We start from the raw sequence: 13,840 nt of genomic DNA, 5'->3' as shown, positions 1-13,840 counted from the left end.
GTTACCACAAAGTTGGAAGCACAGAATCGTCTAGAATATCATTGTATGCTGTAGCGTTAAGATTTTCCTTCACTGGAACTAAGGGGCCTAGCTCCAACCATGAAAAACAGCCCCAGACCATTATTCCTCCTCCACCAAACTTTACAGTTGGCACTATTCATTCGGGCAGGAAGCGTTCTCCTATGCAGTGCTCAATAGGCTTCAATTGCATTGACAAGTAAGCAAACTATTAGTGCTATGACAATTTCAGGAATATTTATTTTACATTTTTTGACATTTGTCTGGAGATATGACATGATATGCCCAAATGTCTTACATCATGTAAATACTGTATATTGTTCTCTAGTCTCCATCTGGTGTCTATCCTGCACTCGCATTTGAGGGGTCTTGACTAGATGGGATATGCCGCTGTCAGAAGTGACTTTTCGTAGCAGGTCAGGAGAACTTACGCTGCAGGTTAGGAGAATTAACATAGCAGGTTAGGAGAATTAGGTAAAGGTTAGTTAAAACGCAAACATTCTCCCTGACGCTATTTGAATATGCAAGTTTTAATGTCACTGATATTAGTGGCATCCCTTCAAGACATGACCCATTTCAGGCTACAGTGAGGGAAAAAAGTTTTTGATCCCCTGCTGATTTTGTACGTTTGCCCACTGACAAAGACATGATCAGTCTATAATTTTAATGGTAGGTTTATTTGAACAGTGAGAGACGAATAACAACAAAAACATCCAGAAAAACACATGTCAAAAGTGTTATAAATTAATTTGCATTTTAATGAGGGAAATAAGTATTTGACCCCTCTCCAAAACATGACTTAGTACTTGGTGGCAAACCCCTTGTTGGCAATCACAGAGGTCAGACGTTTCTTGTAGTTGGCCACCAGGTTTGCACACATCTCAGGAGGGATTTTGTTCCACTCCTCTTTGCAGATCTTCTCCAAGTCATTAAGGTTTCGAGGCTGACGTTTGGCAACTCGAACCTTCAGCTCCCTCCACAGATTTTCTATGGGATTAAGGTCTGGAGACTTGCTAGGCCACTCCAGGACCTTAATGTGCTTCTTCTTGAGCCACTCCTTTGTGGCCTTGGCCGTGTGTTTTGGGTCATTGTCATGCTGGAATACCCATCCACGACCCATTTTCAATGCCCTGGCTGAGGGAAGGAGGTTCTCACCAAAGATTTGACGGTACATGGCCATCGTCCCTTTGATGCGGTGAAGTTGTCCTGTCCCCTTAGCAGAAAAACACCCCCAAAGCATAATGTTTCCACCTCCATGTTTGACGGTGGGGATGGTGTTCTTGGGGTTATAGGCAGCATTCCTTCTCCTCCAAACACGGCGAGTTGAGTTGATGCCAAAGAGCTCCATTTTGGTCTCATCTGACCACAACACTTTCACCCAGTTCTCCTCTCAATCATTCAGATGTTCATTGGCAAACTTCAGACGGCCCTGTATATGTGCTTTCTTGAGCAGGGGGACATTGCGGGCGCTGCAGGATTTCAGTCCTTCACGGCGTAGTGTGTTACCAATTGTTTTCTTGGTGACTATGGTCCCAGCTGCCTTGAGATCATTGACAAGATCCTCCCGTGTAGTTCTGGGCTTATTCCTCACCGTTCTCATGATCATTGCAACTCCATGAGGTGAGATCTTGCATGAAGCCCCAGGCCGAGGGAGATTGACAGTCTTTTGTGTTTCTTCCATTTGCGAATAATCGCACCAACTGTTGTCACCTTCTCACCAAGCTGCTTGGCTATGGTCTTGTAGCCCATTCCAGCCTTGTGTAGGTCTACAATCTTGTCCCTGACATCCTTGGAGAGCTCATTGGTCTTGGCCATGGTGGAGAGTTTGGAATCTGATTGATTGATTGCTTTTGTGGACAGGTGTCTTTTATACAGGTAACAAACTGAGATTAGGAGCACTCTTTAAGAGTGTGCTCCTAATCTCAGCTCGTTACCTGTATAAAAGACACCTGGGAGCCAGAAATCTTTCTGATTGAAAGGGGGTCAAATACTTATTTCCCTCATTAAAATGCTAATCAATTTATACCATTTTTGACATGCGTTTTTCTGTATTTTTTTGTTGTTATTCTGTCTCTCACTGTTCAAATAAACCTACCATTAAAATTATAGACTGATCATTTCTTTGTCAGTAGGCAAACATACAAAATCAGCAGGGGATCAAATACTTTTTCCCCTCACCGTAAATATTTATGGTACAACAAATGTCATTTGTGTAATAAGAAAAAGTCATATTGAAAAAACAATAACAGATGCACCAGATATGAAAGTTTCATAATTAGGTAAAACTGAGTAGTTATTCATAAAAAATATTAGTTCTGTTATTAATAGGTAACTCATTGGTTGAAATAGAGAATGGGTCATCAACTAGATTCAGCCGCAGAGCGATTTTTTCCCTGAGCGGATGGTCAGGGCCGGAACATAATTATAAATAATGTGTACGCTGCAAACCAGTTGACGATCCCTGAAATATTGCGATTGTCATGCAGCTGCTTGTCGAATAGCCTACTGAGGTGGTGTATGGCTGCACTGGCACTGGCCTAATAATAGAATTGCAGACATATGTATCAAAAAACAATCACACATTTTCAACCAATATGGTATAAGAGAGATATTACAGAGTATTTAATCAATACAGTGTCTGTGAATAAGGAATATCATGCGTTTACAGTTTTTATTTCACGTGTGATCAATAAGAGAACAGAGAAAACAAAGAGAAATTGCAACCATTTTAATTCAATTGGCATGTTTATACCAATCATAACAGATACAGCTACAAAAAAAGGAGAGAAACTGTACATAAAATCCTAAAACCAAATGTAAATCTTGCTACAGCTGCTATGTTCACTTGAAAGATTAAGTGAAAGTACAGTCATGTTTATCAGTATCCTCAAAAGGATTAACTACAACCAGTATGTTTAACACTGTAATGCATTTCATGTTATTAGCTTGGCTAAAAACACATGAACCATCCTCACAACGTACCTACATACTGCATCGAAATTATGAAAAAACCTTAGTTTCACAGCAGCTATATCAAATGTTATTGCAATGCCATCACCGAACAGAGACAAAAAACATTTAACATAATGCACAGGCCTGATGAAAAATCCAGTACATGTACTAGGGAGGATGATGATGAACCATTACTGTGGATTCATAAAACAGTTAATATTCATAGAGCACAGCTTAAACAGTCACCACCTTCCTACAAATTATAAACAAAAATAAAACAAGTGTTATTGTGTATAAACCCCCCAACCCTTCCCTGTACAATACAGGTTAAATAAACTGTCCCTCATAAAGCCTATGGAATGTTAGTGTCATACAAGCTCTCCCAGTTGAATAACAAATTCCTGATATTGGCTTGATTGCATGTCATTGCTGCAAACCTGCCGCCCCCCGCCCCTCTCTGACATCTGCCCCAGACCACAAAAGAAAAGGGAAACACACAATGACCATAACTTTTCTTCCAGAGGTGTAAAAAAAAAGTGTTTCTACAATCTTACTACTACACAACCTGCTTTTTCTTAAGAAAATAGTTGATAAAAATATTCCTCTGCATTGTACAAGAAAGGAGGTACAGGGAGCACTGGCAAAAGGGTAAGGATGTTATTCTGCCTCATCCTCCTCTTTCTCAGGCTCATCTGCATCAGCATCTGCCTCTTCTGCTGCCTCCTGGAGGATGAAAAAAAAAAACATTCTCATATTATAGGATAGTTATTTTAGGTCTTGTTGGTTACACAATATTTGTGTGTGTTGGGGACAAACAAGCTGTCAATGGCAATTATAATAGTTGGTCTATTTGTAATACCTAATACTCCTGATTTTGAATTATATATCTCAGTGGCATGGCATATTGTATAATTGAAACTAAGCCAACAAGTCTTACCTCCTCAGCTTTGGCCTCTCCGTTTTCTGCCGGTGCTGCTTCTTCTTCCTCAGGCTCTTCTGTCTTCTCCTCAGGCTTGGCCTTCTCTACTGCCTCCTTTACCTTTTTGGGCTTGGCTGCTGCCTTGACTGGTGTCTACAAGAAACAGACAAACATGAGATACATGTCAATGTACAAATGCATAGTATGTATAATAATTGAGTAGTTTTTGGTTTCAGCAAAAGCTGACAATTACAACATTTGTTTTTACCTTTGCCTTTGCCTTAGGCTCTGGTTTAGCTGGAGTAGTAGGTTTCTGCAATGTAATGAATATTAGATAATTAGTCAAATTACAAATACACAATACCATCTATTCATAGAAAACATCATAAATAGGCTATACAACAAATATTATAATATATAGTAAACTTACTGATGACAACCTCGTGGATCGCCTCTTTGGCTGGTGAGAAAAACAAAAAAGTTAAATCAGTTATTGCAGACAAAATTTATTCATAATGGATTTAACAAATATAACATTTTTAACAGCATGAAATACTAACCTCGACTTCAATGTCATTACTTGCCTGTGAGGGGGGAGAGAAGAAAAAAAATCTTAGTAAAAACCAAGAACAACAATCGCACATTCATTGGTCGGGAGCGGCCAGGGTGTGTAATGCTAGAGGATGGGCTCACATGCTGTACCCCCACCGCTCCACCCCAAATTAAAGAGGTATTATGTAATCTGAAAGTGAGTGGGGGAGGGGAGGCTAACGTATTTACATTACTATGCCATTTGACTTTCCCCATTGGCATGATGCAAAATGGAGCCTTTGTGGGACCAGTTACTGTGAGAGCCACAAGTAAAACAGTATGTTATGGTTAGGCTTTAGTAGCCTATACACATAAAGGCCAAATAGCAGCCCCCACCCCCCCAGCAACACACGGAGACGTGTTACATGAAGGCATCCATCCACCCGCTATGTCAACCAGTCTACTGTATGTTCCCGCCATTAGTAATATCTATAATTCTGTGATCCCGGCCTACCCGTATACGGTGTCGTGCATGTCCACAGAAATTCGCTGTTGCATAATGCAACATGTTACCGAATCAAAGACAGGGAATGCGCACCAACAAATAGCAAAACATTTTAGGCGTGACCACCTATAACTCCGGTGGTCTTTTTCTTTATAACTACTTTTTCGATGACCCCATTAAAGTGATAAATGTCGCTGAGTTGCCGATGCCTTTCGTATTTGCAAGGGCTGCCATGACACCCCAAAGACTGTACCTTTCCATGCCATAGGGTGTCGCGCATTACAATACGCTTTACTGCACACAGGACACAAAGTGATAATATAGGATGTCACAAGCGTCTGTTTTTTAGGATTAAAACTAGGCTACTAAAGGTATTTGAATACAAACGTGAACCCAATATGTAGGCGATTAAAGCACTTCCAATATTCACAAAATATCATTTTGCTCATGCACGCATTTCTGCAATGGCAACATGTAACGTTAGCTTACTTACATTGCTGGTGGGTTACACCCCTTTGTCTGATCTCATTGCTGAGAAGGCTATTAAGCTACTTTACATTCATGAAATACCCAATATATGCGTCAAAGTAAATGATATGATTACGTTACTTGTATAAAAAGCACAAGCTGCGATAGTTTATCCTGTACAGGTTATTACAAGGAGAAAGTGAGATCGAATGGAAAATGTTACTGCACTAAGTAAAAAGGCGCCACTTCCATATCAACAAGACACACACAAAAACACATTCAGACTTTAGAGCAAAAGTGTTACATTGTATTAAGCATATATTAGCGTACATGCAATTGTTGCATGTATTTATAAAACACTTCCTGTGTGAAATGATATATTGTAAAATAAGGTTTAAATTAAAAGGTACACATTCCAACTTACTTTGCTTCTTTTCGGCATGGCTGCTTTACTTGTATTGTCTAGAGAACAAGAGCACAAATTAGCCTTCTCAGTTACTGAAAACTCAGTGCAGGCTTCTGAATGTGTTCGATGTAACACAGTCAGTACCTTCAGAACACACTGTAACTAACATAAATGTTCCATCAGTAGGCCTACGTACAGAAACTAGCTGAAACCGGATTGGATCCCCCCTCTCTATATTGTATTCCTTATCCTACCAACCTGACGGACAATTTATTCTCCGCCCCTTGTTGCCATTGATTGGCTTTAAGGTCTAGGCAACATATTTTTAAACCATAGCAAGTTACCTGTGTGGGTAGGTCTGTATGCCAATCAGTCGTTCCAACTTTCAATTTTTACTAAAGTGGTGGGAATAGCTGGATTCAAAGTTATGTGTTATTTTCGTTGATATTATATTAGAATAATGGGCCCCGTGTAGCTCAGTTGGTAGAGCATGGCGCTTGCAACGCCAGGGTTGTGGGTTCGTTTCCCACGGGGGGCCAGTATGAAAAAAATATATGTATGCACTCACTAACTGTAAATCGCTCTGGATAAGAGCGTCTGCTAAATGACTAAAATGTCAAATGTACACAGTGTAAATTACCCTTATAGAATTGTCAGTATTTTTTTTATTGAATAAAGTAATCTAGAAAATGTGTGGACAATGAACTGATATTACATCTTCTTATAAATATATTTTGCACACTCATAATGATTTGAAGTTAATAAAATATGCTGTATTTGAATGAATAAGAGTTCCTAATGTGAAAATCAGCCCATAGTTCAGCCTGGATGTTGGGTCCCTTTATGATGCGCGCAGCAGCAACAAAGGTTGATAAGAAAAAATGGCTGCCGGGTGCGCTTGGTTCCTGGTGTTGGGATCTGTCTTTTTGTGCAATCTCTTCAAAATACTGTTGCCCACCATTTCCTCTTTCGTAAGTAGCGGTTGTTTAGACATTGGTCGTGTAAGAAATGCAGGGTTGGCTTGTAAATCATGTAATGTTTTGGCAGATTTGCCCAGGTTGGATTAGCTAGCTTGCTATTTTACCTCTCGCGCCCCTCAAACAACAACGAAGCTAACCAACCATTCCATCCTGTTGGTAAATTGTTACATTATATCATGGAAGGTGTGTTAGGCTGATAACAGTGCCATACAGAGCCAGTTAGATAATGCCGTGTAGTTATCTATTGGGTGCAGATTCAAATAGCAACCATAACATGTAAATAAATCTGAGGTCTGATGGTATTTCTAGCATATAGGCATAGAATATGGGTTGTTATAAACTGGGTGGTTCGAGCTCTGAATGCTGATTGGCTGAAAGCCATGGTATAGGAGACCATATACCATTGGTATGACAAAACATTTATTTGTAATGTTCTATTTACTTTTGTAACCAGTTTATAATAGCAATAAGGCACCTCTGGGGTTTACGGTATATGACCCACATACCATGGCTAAGGGCTGTATCCAGGCACTCTGCTGTGCTTAAGAACAGCCCTTAGATGTGGTATATTGGCCACCACACCCCCCCGTGCCTTATTAAGCAATACAGTCCTAAACCAGGTGTTACATGTTCTCATGCAGTAAACCATAAATGACCCAAGGAGGCAGAAACATACTTGTCACTTGCCAAGGCAATTTAATTACAAAGAAAATAGACTTTTAAATGAGTAAAACATTTGGTACCCTACATGTGAATGCAATTACATTTTTACATTTTAGTCATTTAGCAGATGCTCTTATCCAGAGCGACGTACAGTTAGTGAGTGGATAATTTTTAAAAAATTCAATTCATGAACGTCATTGTATCAGAACAACACATTTAACAGGATGACGTACAGTGTTTACCGGACATAATACAACTTTCCAATACCTTGGCACTTTTGTTGCAGTAACATATACTGGTAACTAGCTCTCAAACTCTAGGCGGCATTCTGCCTTCTACCTACAGTTTTCAGCCATTAGCTTCGTCCACGACTACCTCATGTGAACTACAATCCTGACGCTTTGTTTTAACGTTTAGAAACATCACTAATCATCGCTTGCGATATGGCTTTCGAAACATATGGCCTTTATCTTTCATCAGGGAGAAAGAATGTTTAAAATAAAAAAATATACACTTACTGTAGCAGTTTTGCACAGATCCATACAGCTATGGCTCTCTTCATCCGACGAAACTACACTTCCCGAGTTACGTTTACACACAGGTGTTCGGAGCGTGCTAATTAGCACTGGTGGCCGCCTCTTGGCTTCCATAAACAAGCGCTGTAACATGGAGATACGGCCGTGTGGGAACACTGACCCAAAACCTATCAAGGTGTGTATCAATTTAACCTTTATTTCTCGCTGATATAAAAGGTAAGGTCCTTATGCTTCCAAAATCATACCTCAAGCGACGCGTGTTAATGTTCAGATTGAGCGTCGGACGCCTTCGTCCAATGACTTATGTGTAATGAAACAGAGTCATGATCAAGGGCTAACTGGTAACCATCCCAAAGTTATCTCCTATGAGAAACCAGGCTAAACCTGTAGTGTATTAGCCCTGCTGCAGGCAGATGGCGCTATCATTCCTTACGTATTTGGTCATTTCCCTTTGAAAATGACAAGACTTATGGAATAATAGCGCCATCTGGTGGCAGCAGGCCTAGTAGTGTGTGTTTGCTATGTTCTAGCGAAATATACAATGAAATGTTTGTCTGTTGGGATGTGAAGTTGTCGAAGGTCCTTCAGAACGATGCTGAGCAGGAGAGGGATATGAGGGCTGAGATCCAGGAGATGAAGAAGGAGCACAACTCCGTTAGCATGATGGATGAGTTCGCCAGATACGCCAGACTAGAGCGCAAAATCAACAAGATGACGGACAAGCTGAAGACACATGGTAAGAGAGACACACAATTTAAATTGATGTCCGCATGACATTTTCCACTTTTATAGACGTTTTTTCTGGATCAAAAATGGGTGTGGCAGAGGGCGTGGCAATTCTTATGCTCAAACATAATAACAAATTCAATACTGTTAAATTCATTGCTTTTGGAATTTGTAATTCTCCGTGACTTTCTAGCTTTTATTTTGGTTATTGTTAGTTCTCAAAGGTTATTTATTTATTCTACATACTTTATATCTGGTTTTAGTTGTTTAAGTTTACACTGAAAACGTTTTTCCATCCCAAAAATTATTTGTATTATATATTTTTTAATTTAACACTGTTTGGACTTAGGTGTGCCGAAAAAATGCTTAGGCTGCCCGCCCAAGGATTACAATGGCAGAAAAATCCCTGATAGAGATAAAAGTGAGACATTATCACACCTTTGTTAGGGTTAGATGAAAGTCAGACTTTTACTATAGCTCAGTGGAGGCTGGTGGGAGGAGCTATAGGATGTTTGATACCATTCCATTGATTCCATTACAACTATTAAGATGAGCCCCTCCTCCTGTAGCTCCTCCCAAATCAAATCAGCAGATGTCACAAAGTGCTTATACAGAAACCCAGCCTAAAACCCCAAACAGCAAGCAATGCAGATGTAGATACAGATGCTATAGCTCCCTCATTTACAACCTCTGATCTTCTATACGATAAGCGGCAAAAAGGTGGGAAACCAAATGATCCATACCTCTAGGTTTTTCAAACTGCTCTCTTTATTTTTATTTTATTTTACCTTTATTTAACTAGGCAAGTCAGTTAAGAACAAATTCTTATTTACAATGACGGCCTACACCGGCCAAACCCGGACGACGCTGGGCCAATTGTGCGCCGCCCTATGGGACTCCCAATCACAGCCTCGCTACTGCCTATATGGGACTTGCATGTTAACGCACCACGTGTGGACAGTGGGAGGTGGGGTTTAGATAACAGACTGAGTGTTCACTGGAGGGCCTCGTGGTGCAGCTGCTGCCTGTTGCTCTCCTTCATGTCCAGGCCACAGCTCTGAGCTCTACAGAGGCAGGAAGCATAGTATAGAGCTCCATTACGAGTGGGTGTCATATAGACACACACCCCATTGACTATCAGACAACAACCAAATGTCTCCAACAGCCATTTGCCAAGAGTTAATCAGACAACAACCAAATGTCTCCAACAGCCATTTGCCAAGAGTTAATGTTATATGGTCCTCTGTAGCTCAGCTGGTAGAGCACAGCGCTTGTAACGCCAAGGTAGTGGGTTCGATCCCCGGGACCACCCGTACACAAAAAATAAATAAAAATGTATGCACGCATGACTGTAAGTCGCTTTGGATAAAAGCGTCTGCTAAATGGCATATTATCATTATTATATGAATGGTAGCCTTTGCATTACACTATGGCGCCTGCCCTGCAACCGTAAGGGTTATGACAGAGCAAACAGGGAAATATTATACTCAGATGGGGATTTTCTTTGTTGATGAAAAATTATGTTATGGACAAATTCTCAGGAATGAGAATGGTTTGTTTAGAAAACATTCCTCAGTGGTGTTCTGTTACAGTATTTTTACAGTGGCAAATACAGGTTGTGACAAAAACCCCAAGGCAATTTTTATGTTTTGGTTTGAAAATACCTAGTTTTGAATTTGTCAAAATGACCAAAAAAGTCCACACGTTCACTCTTTACCACATTGTTTAGATGAGTCACAACGTAGGTGACCTTGATATATGGTGTTTCGTACGTTGAGAAAACCAACTTTTTGTCTCTAGAGCCTCCCTACTGTACACCCAAACAGCTGTCTCTCACTCGCTCCCCCGCTGTCTCAGTTCAGGGCCACTGCCTATCAACCAACGTGCCTTCAAGTTCAAATCCTGTTGTTCAACGACAGGAATATTTAACTATTTTGGAATGAAAAGCGTTTTCACAATGAAATGCACCACATGCGTATTTCTCCAGTCATATGCACTGTATACACTGGTCACACATCAGTCTTATTTGTCCCTGCCAACCCCTCCCTTATGCCATACCATAAAAAGCAGGTTCTATTCCAATGCATGTTGTGTAGTATACACTGAAATTAATTGTGAAGAACACCCAAAAGTTAACTGTTATTAGATCTGTCAAAATTCCTAACATTACTGTATGTTTGTAGGCATTTTAGTGGATATTTATTTGATATTTAGAGAATGGATACCAATAATTCATTTAGATGGTTCCTGCGCAGATAAGATTGATCAGTTTTTTTTTCTTCTTCTTACAGTCAAGTCAAGAACTGCTCAACAAGCCAAAATGAAATGGATGGTGAATATAGGTTTTTACATCCTGCAGGTGAGTGTTAAACATTGAAATGAGAAATATGTCCTATATTCTTTAATAGGTACAAAATATACAGTGGGGGAAAAAAGTATTTAGTCAGCCACCAATTGTGCAAGTTCTCCCACTTAAAAAAGATGAGAGGCCTGTAATTTTCATCATAGGTACACGTCAACTATGACAGACAAAATGAGAAAAATACATCCAGAAAATCACATTGTAGGATTTTTAATGAATTTATTTGCAAATTATGGTGGAAAATAAGTATTTGGTCACCTACAAACAAGCAAGATTTCTAGCTCTCACAGACCTGTAACTTCTTCTTTAAGAAGCTCCTCTGTCCTCCACTCGTTACCTGTATTAATGGCACCTGTTTGAACTTGTTATCAGTATAAAAGACACCTGTCCACAACCTCAAACAGTCACACTCCAAACCCCACTATGACCAAGACCAAAGAGCTGTCAAAGGACACCAGAAACAAAATTGTAGACCTGCACCAGGCTGGGAAGACTGAATCTGCAATAGGTAAGCAGCTTGGTTTGAAGAAATCAACTGTGGGAGCAATTATTAGGAAATGGAAGACATACAAGACCACTGATAATCTCCCTCGATCTGGGGCTCCACGCAAGATCTCACTCCATGGGGTCAAAATGATCACAAGAACGGTGAGCAAAAATCCCAGAACCACACGGGGGGACCTAGTGAATGACCTGCAGAGAGCTGGGACCAAAGTAACAAAGCCTACCATCAGTAACACACTACGCTGCCAGGGACTCAAATCCTGCAGTGCCAGACATGTCCCCCTGCTTAAGCCAGTACATGTCCAGGCCCGTCTGAAGTTTGCTAGTGTGCATTTGGATGATCCAGAAGAGGATTTGGAGAATGTCAGATGAAACCAAAATAGAACTTTTTGGTAAAAACTCAACTCGTCGTGTTTGGAGGACAAAGAATGCTGAGTTGCATCCAAAGAACACCATACCTACTGTGAAGCATGGGGGTGGAAACATCATGCTTTGGGGCTGTTTTTCTGCAAAGGGACCAGGACGACTGATCCGTGTAAAGGAAAGAATGAATGGGGCCATGTATCGTGAGATTTTGAGTGAAAACCTCCTTCCATCAGCAAGGGCATTGAAGATGAAACGTGGCTGGGTCTTTCAGCATGACAATGATCCCAAACACACCGCCCGGGCAACGAAGGAGTGGCTTCGTAAGAAGCATTTCAAGGTCCTGGAGTGGCCTAGCCAGTCTCCAGATCTCAACCCCATAGAAAATCTTTGGAGGGAGTTGAAAGTCCGTGTTGCCCAGCGACAGCCCCAAAACCTCACTGCTCTAGAGGAGATCTGCATGGAGGAATGGGCCAAAATACCAGCAACAGTGTGTGAAAACCTTGTGAAGACTTACAGAAAACGTTTGACCTGTGTCATTGCCAACAAAGGGTATATAACAAAGTATTGAGAAACTTTTGTTATTGACCAAATACTTATTTTCCACCATAATTTGCAAATACATTCATTAAAAATCCTACAATGTGATTTCTCTGGATTTTTTCCCCTCATTTTGTCTGTCATAGTTGACGTGTACCTATGATGAAAATTACAGGCCTCTCTCATCTTTTTAAGTGGGAGAACTTGCACAATTGGTGGCTGACTAAATACTTTTTTCCCCCACTGTACATACCTTTTTTAAATGTCTGTTGTCACCAACAGAGACATGCACAAGTGATTGTGAAGCACTGAATCAGGCTGTTTTCTGTTGTCTCTCTAGGCTGCTCTGATGATCTCACTGATTTGGAAGTATTATGCTGACCCAGTGACTGTTGTACCCAGTAAGTGGATTGCCCCCCTGGAGCGGCTGGTGGCTTTCCCATCTGGAGTAGCAGGTACATTGTGTGATTACAACGCCTGAGAATTGAGGCCCACTCGCTTTCACTTGGGTTAATTCATTGTAATCAAGTTTAATGTGTAAACATGTTTAAGAGTTAGTATTGGCTAATTATAGACGACTACTGAACGTCTCTTTTATTCGGTCTTTTTAAACACTGAAGATAGAATCACATGACTCTTTTCCCCTCTTAACATGGAATTTAAAACTCTGTGTTGCACTTTCTTTTCTTTTGAAAACTGACATCAAATACTACTAACTGCCAACTCTGACCATAACTATTTGAACCCAGTCTTTGTATCCTTTCAGGTGGTGTTGGAATCACATGCTGGCTGGTGGTGTGCAACAAAGTGGTGTCTATTGGTCTACATGCTGTTAGCTAAGGAATGGTATCTTTTCATGTCTTATTTATTCCCCAAATGCTCTGAGAATAAAGTCAGGCGGTGTTACTCAGCGCATTGATATTAAAGTGTAAATCGGTACTGTTGGTAAGCACTTTTACAAAGCACCACATATTCAAACGTTGCCTTACATTGCTAGTGTTATTGCACATATTTGACGGTCTCTCATGTTGGCTTTGGAATCGGATGTTATTTCACAAATTGCTACACTGCGTAATGATTGTATGAGCATGTTTTAATGACCATTTATTTAAATCTCATTCCAACTTATTGAAATGAGTTGAGCAAGAAGTGTTAAAATTGTTTAATATTGTTATGTAATTTTGTTAATTGTTATTCATGTTAATTGTAGGCATGGTCTGTGGCACATTTTCATTTGCTGAATGAAAGCTGAACTAATATCACAAAGTTTACTGTTTGGGTTTTGGAAGTGTTGAAGTATGCATACTTCAACACAATAAAGAATTAAAACTGAAGGCCTCAAGTGTTTGTTGTTCTTAGCATCTTGG

General features: G+C 40.3%; 2 protein-coding genes across 3 annotated transcripts; one reads left to right on the top strand and one right to left on the bottom strand.

Moving 5' to 3' along the window:
• Positions 1 to 2,731: 2,731 nt before the first annotated feature.
• On the bottom strand, positions 2,732 to 5,971 carry LOC311105879 (uncharacterized protein). Its single transcript, XM_084148104.1, has 6 exons — positions 5,818 to 5,971; positions 4,450 to 4,473; positions 4,320 to 4,349; positions 4,158 to 4,202; positions 3,908 to 4,042; positions 2,732 to 3,693 (listed from the first exon to the last, which is right to left on the bottom strand). The coding sequence occupies exons 1-6, from the start codon at positions 5,833 to 5,835 to the stop codon at positions 3,628 to 3,630; spliced, it is 318 nt and encodes a 105-aa protein (XP_084004230.1). The 5' UTR covers positions 5,836 to 5,971; the 3' UTR covers positions 2,732 to 3,627.
• A 704-nt stretch (positions 5,972 to 6,675) lies between these two features.
• LOC311105878 (guided entry of tail-anchored proteins factor 1-like) lies at positions 6,676 to 13,801 on the top strand. 2 transcript variants are annotated; one of them, XM_084148102.1, is made up of 5 exons: positions 6,676 to 6,770; positions 8,549 to 8,714; positions 10,996 to 11,063; positions 12,814 to 12,928; positions 13,240 to 13,801. In XM_084148102.1, exons 1-5 carry the CDS (start codon positions 6,681 to 6,683, stop codon positions 13,311 to 13,313), a joined length of 513 nt encoding a protein of 170 aa, XP_084004228.1. In that variant the 5' UTR covers positions 6,676 to 6,680; the 3' UTR covers positions 13,314 to 13,801. The 2 variants fall into 2 exon arrangements, with proteins under 2 accessions (XP_084004228.1, XP_084004229.1); XM_084148103.1 differs by lacking the exon at positions 6,676 to 6,770 and adding an exon at positions 6,780 to 8,153.
• Positions 13,802 to 13,840: the final 39 nt, after the last annotated feature.

The sequence above is a fragment of the Coregonus lavaretus genome (assembly GCF_964263955.1).
Source record: "Coregonus lavaretus genome assembly, chromosome: 30".
Lineage (NCBI taxonomy): Eukaryota > Metazoa > Chordata > Actinopteri > Salmoniformes > Salmonidae > Coregonus > Coregonus lavaretus.
This window is presented reverse-complemented; position numbering and strand designations above follow the sequence as displayed.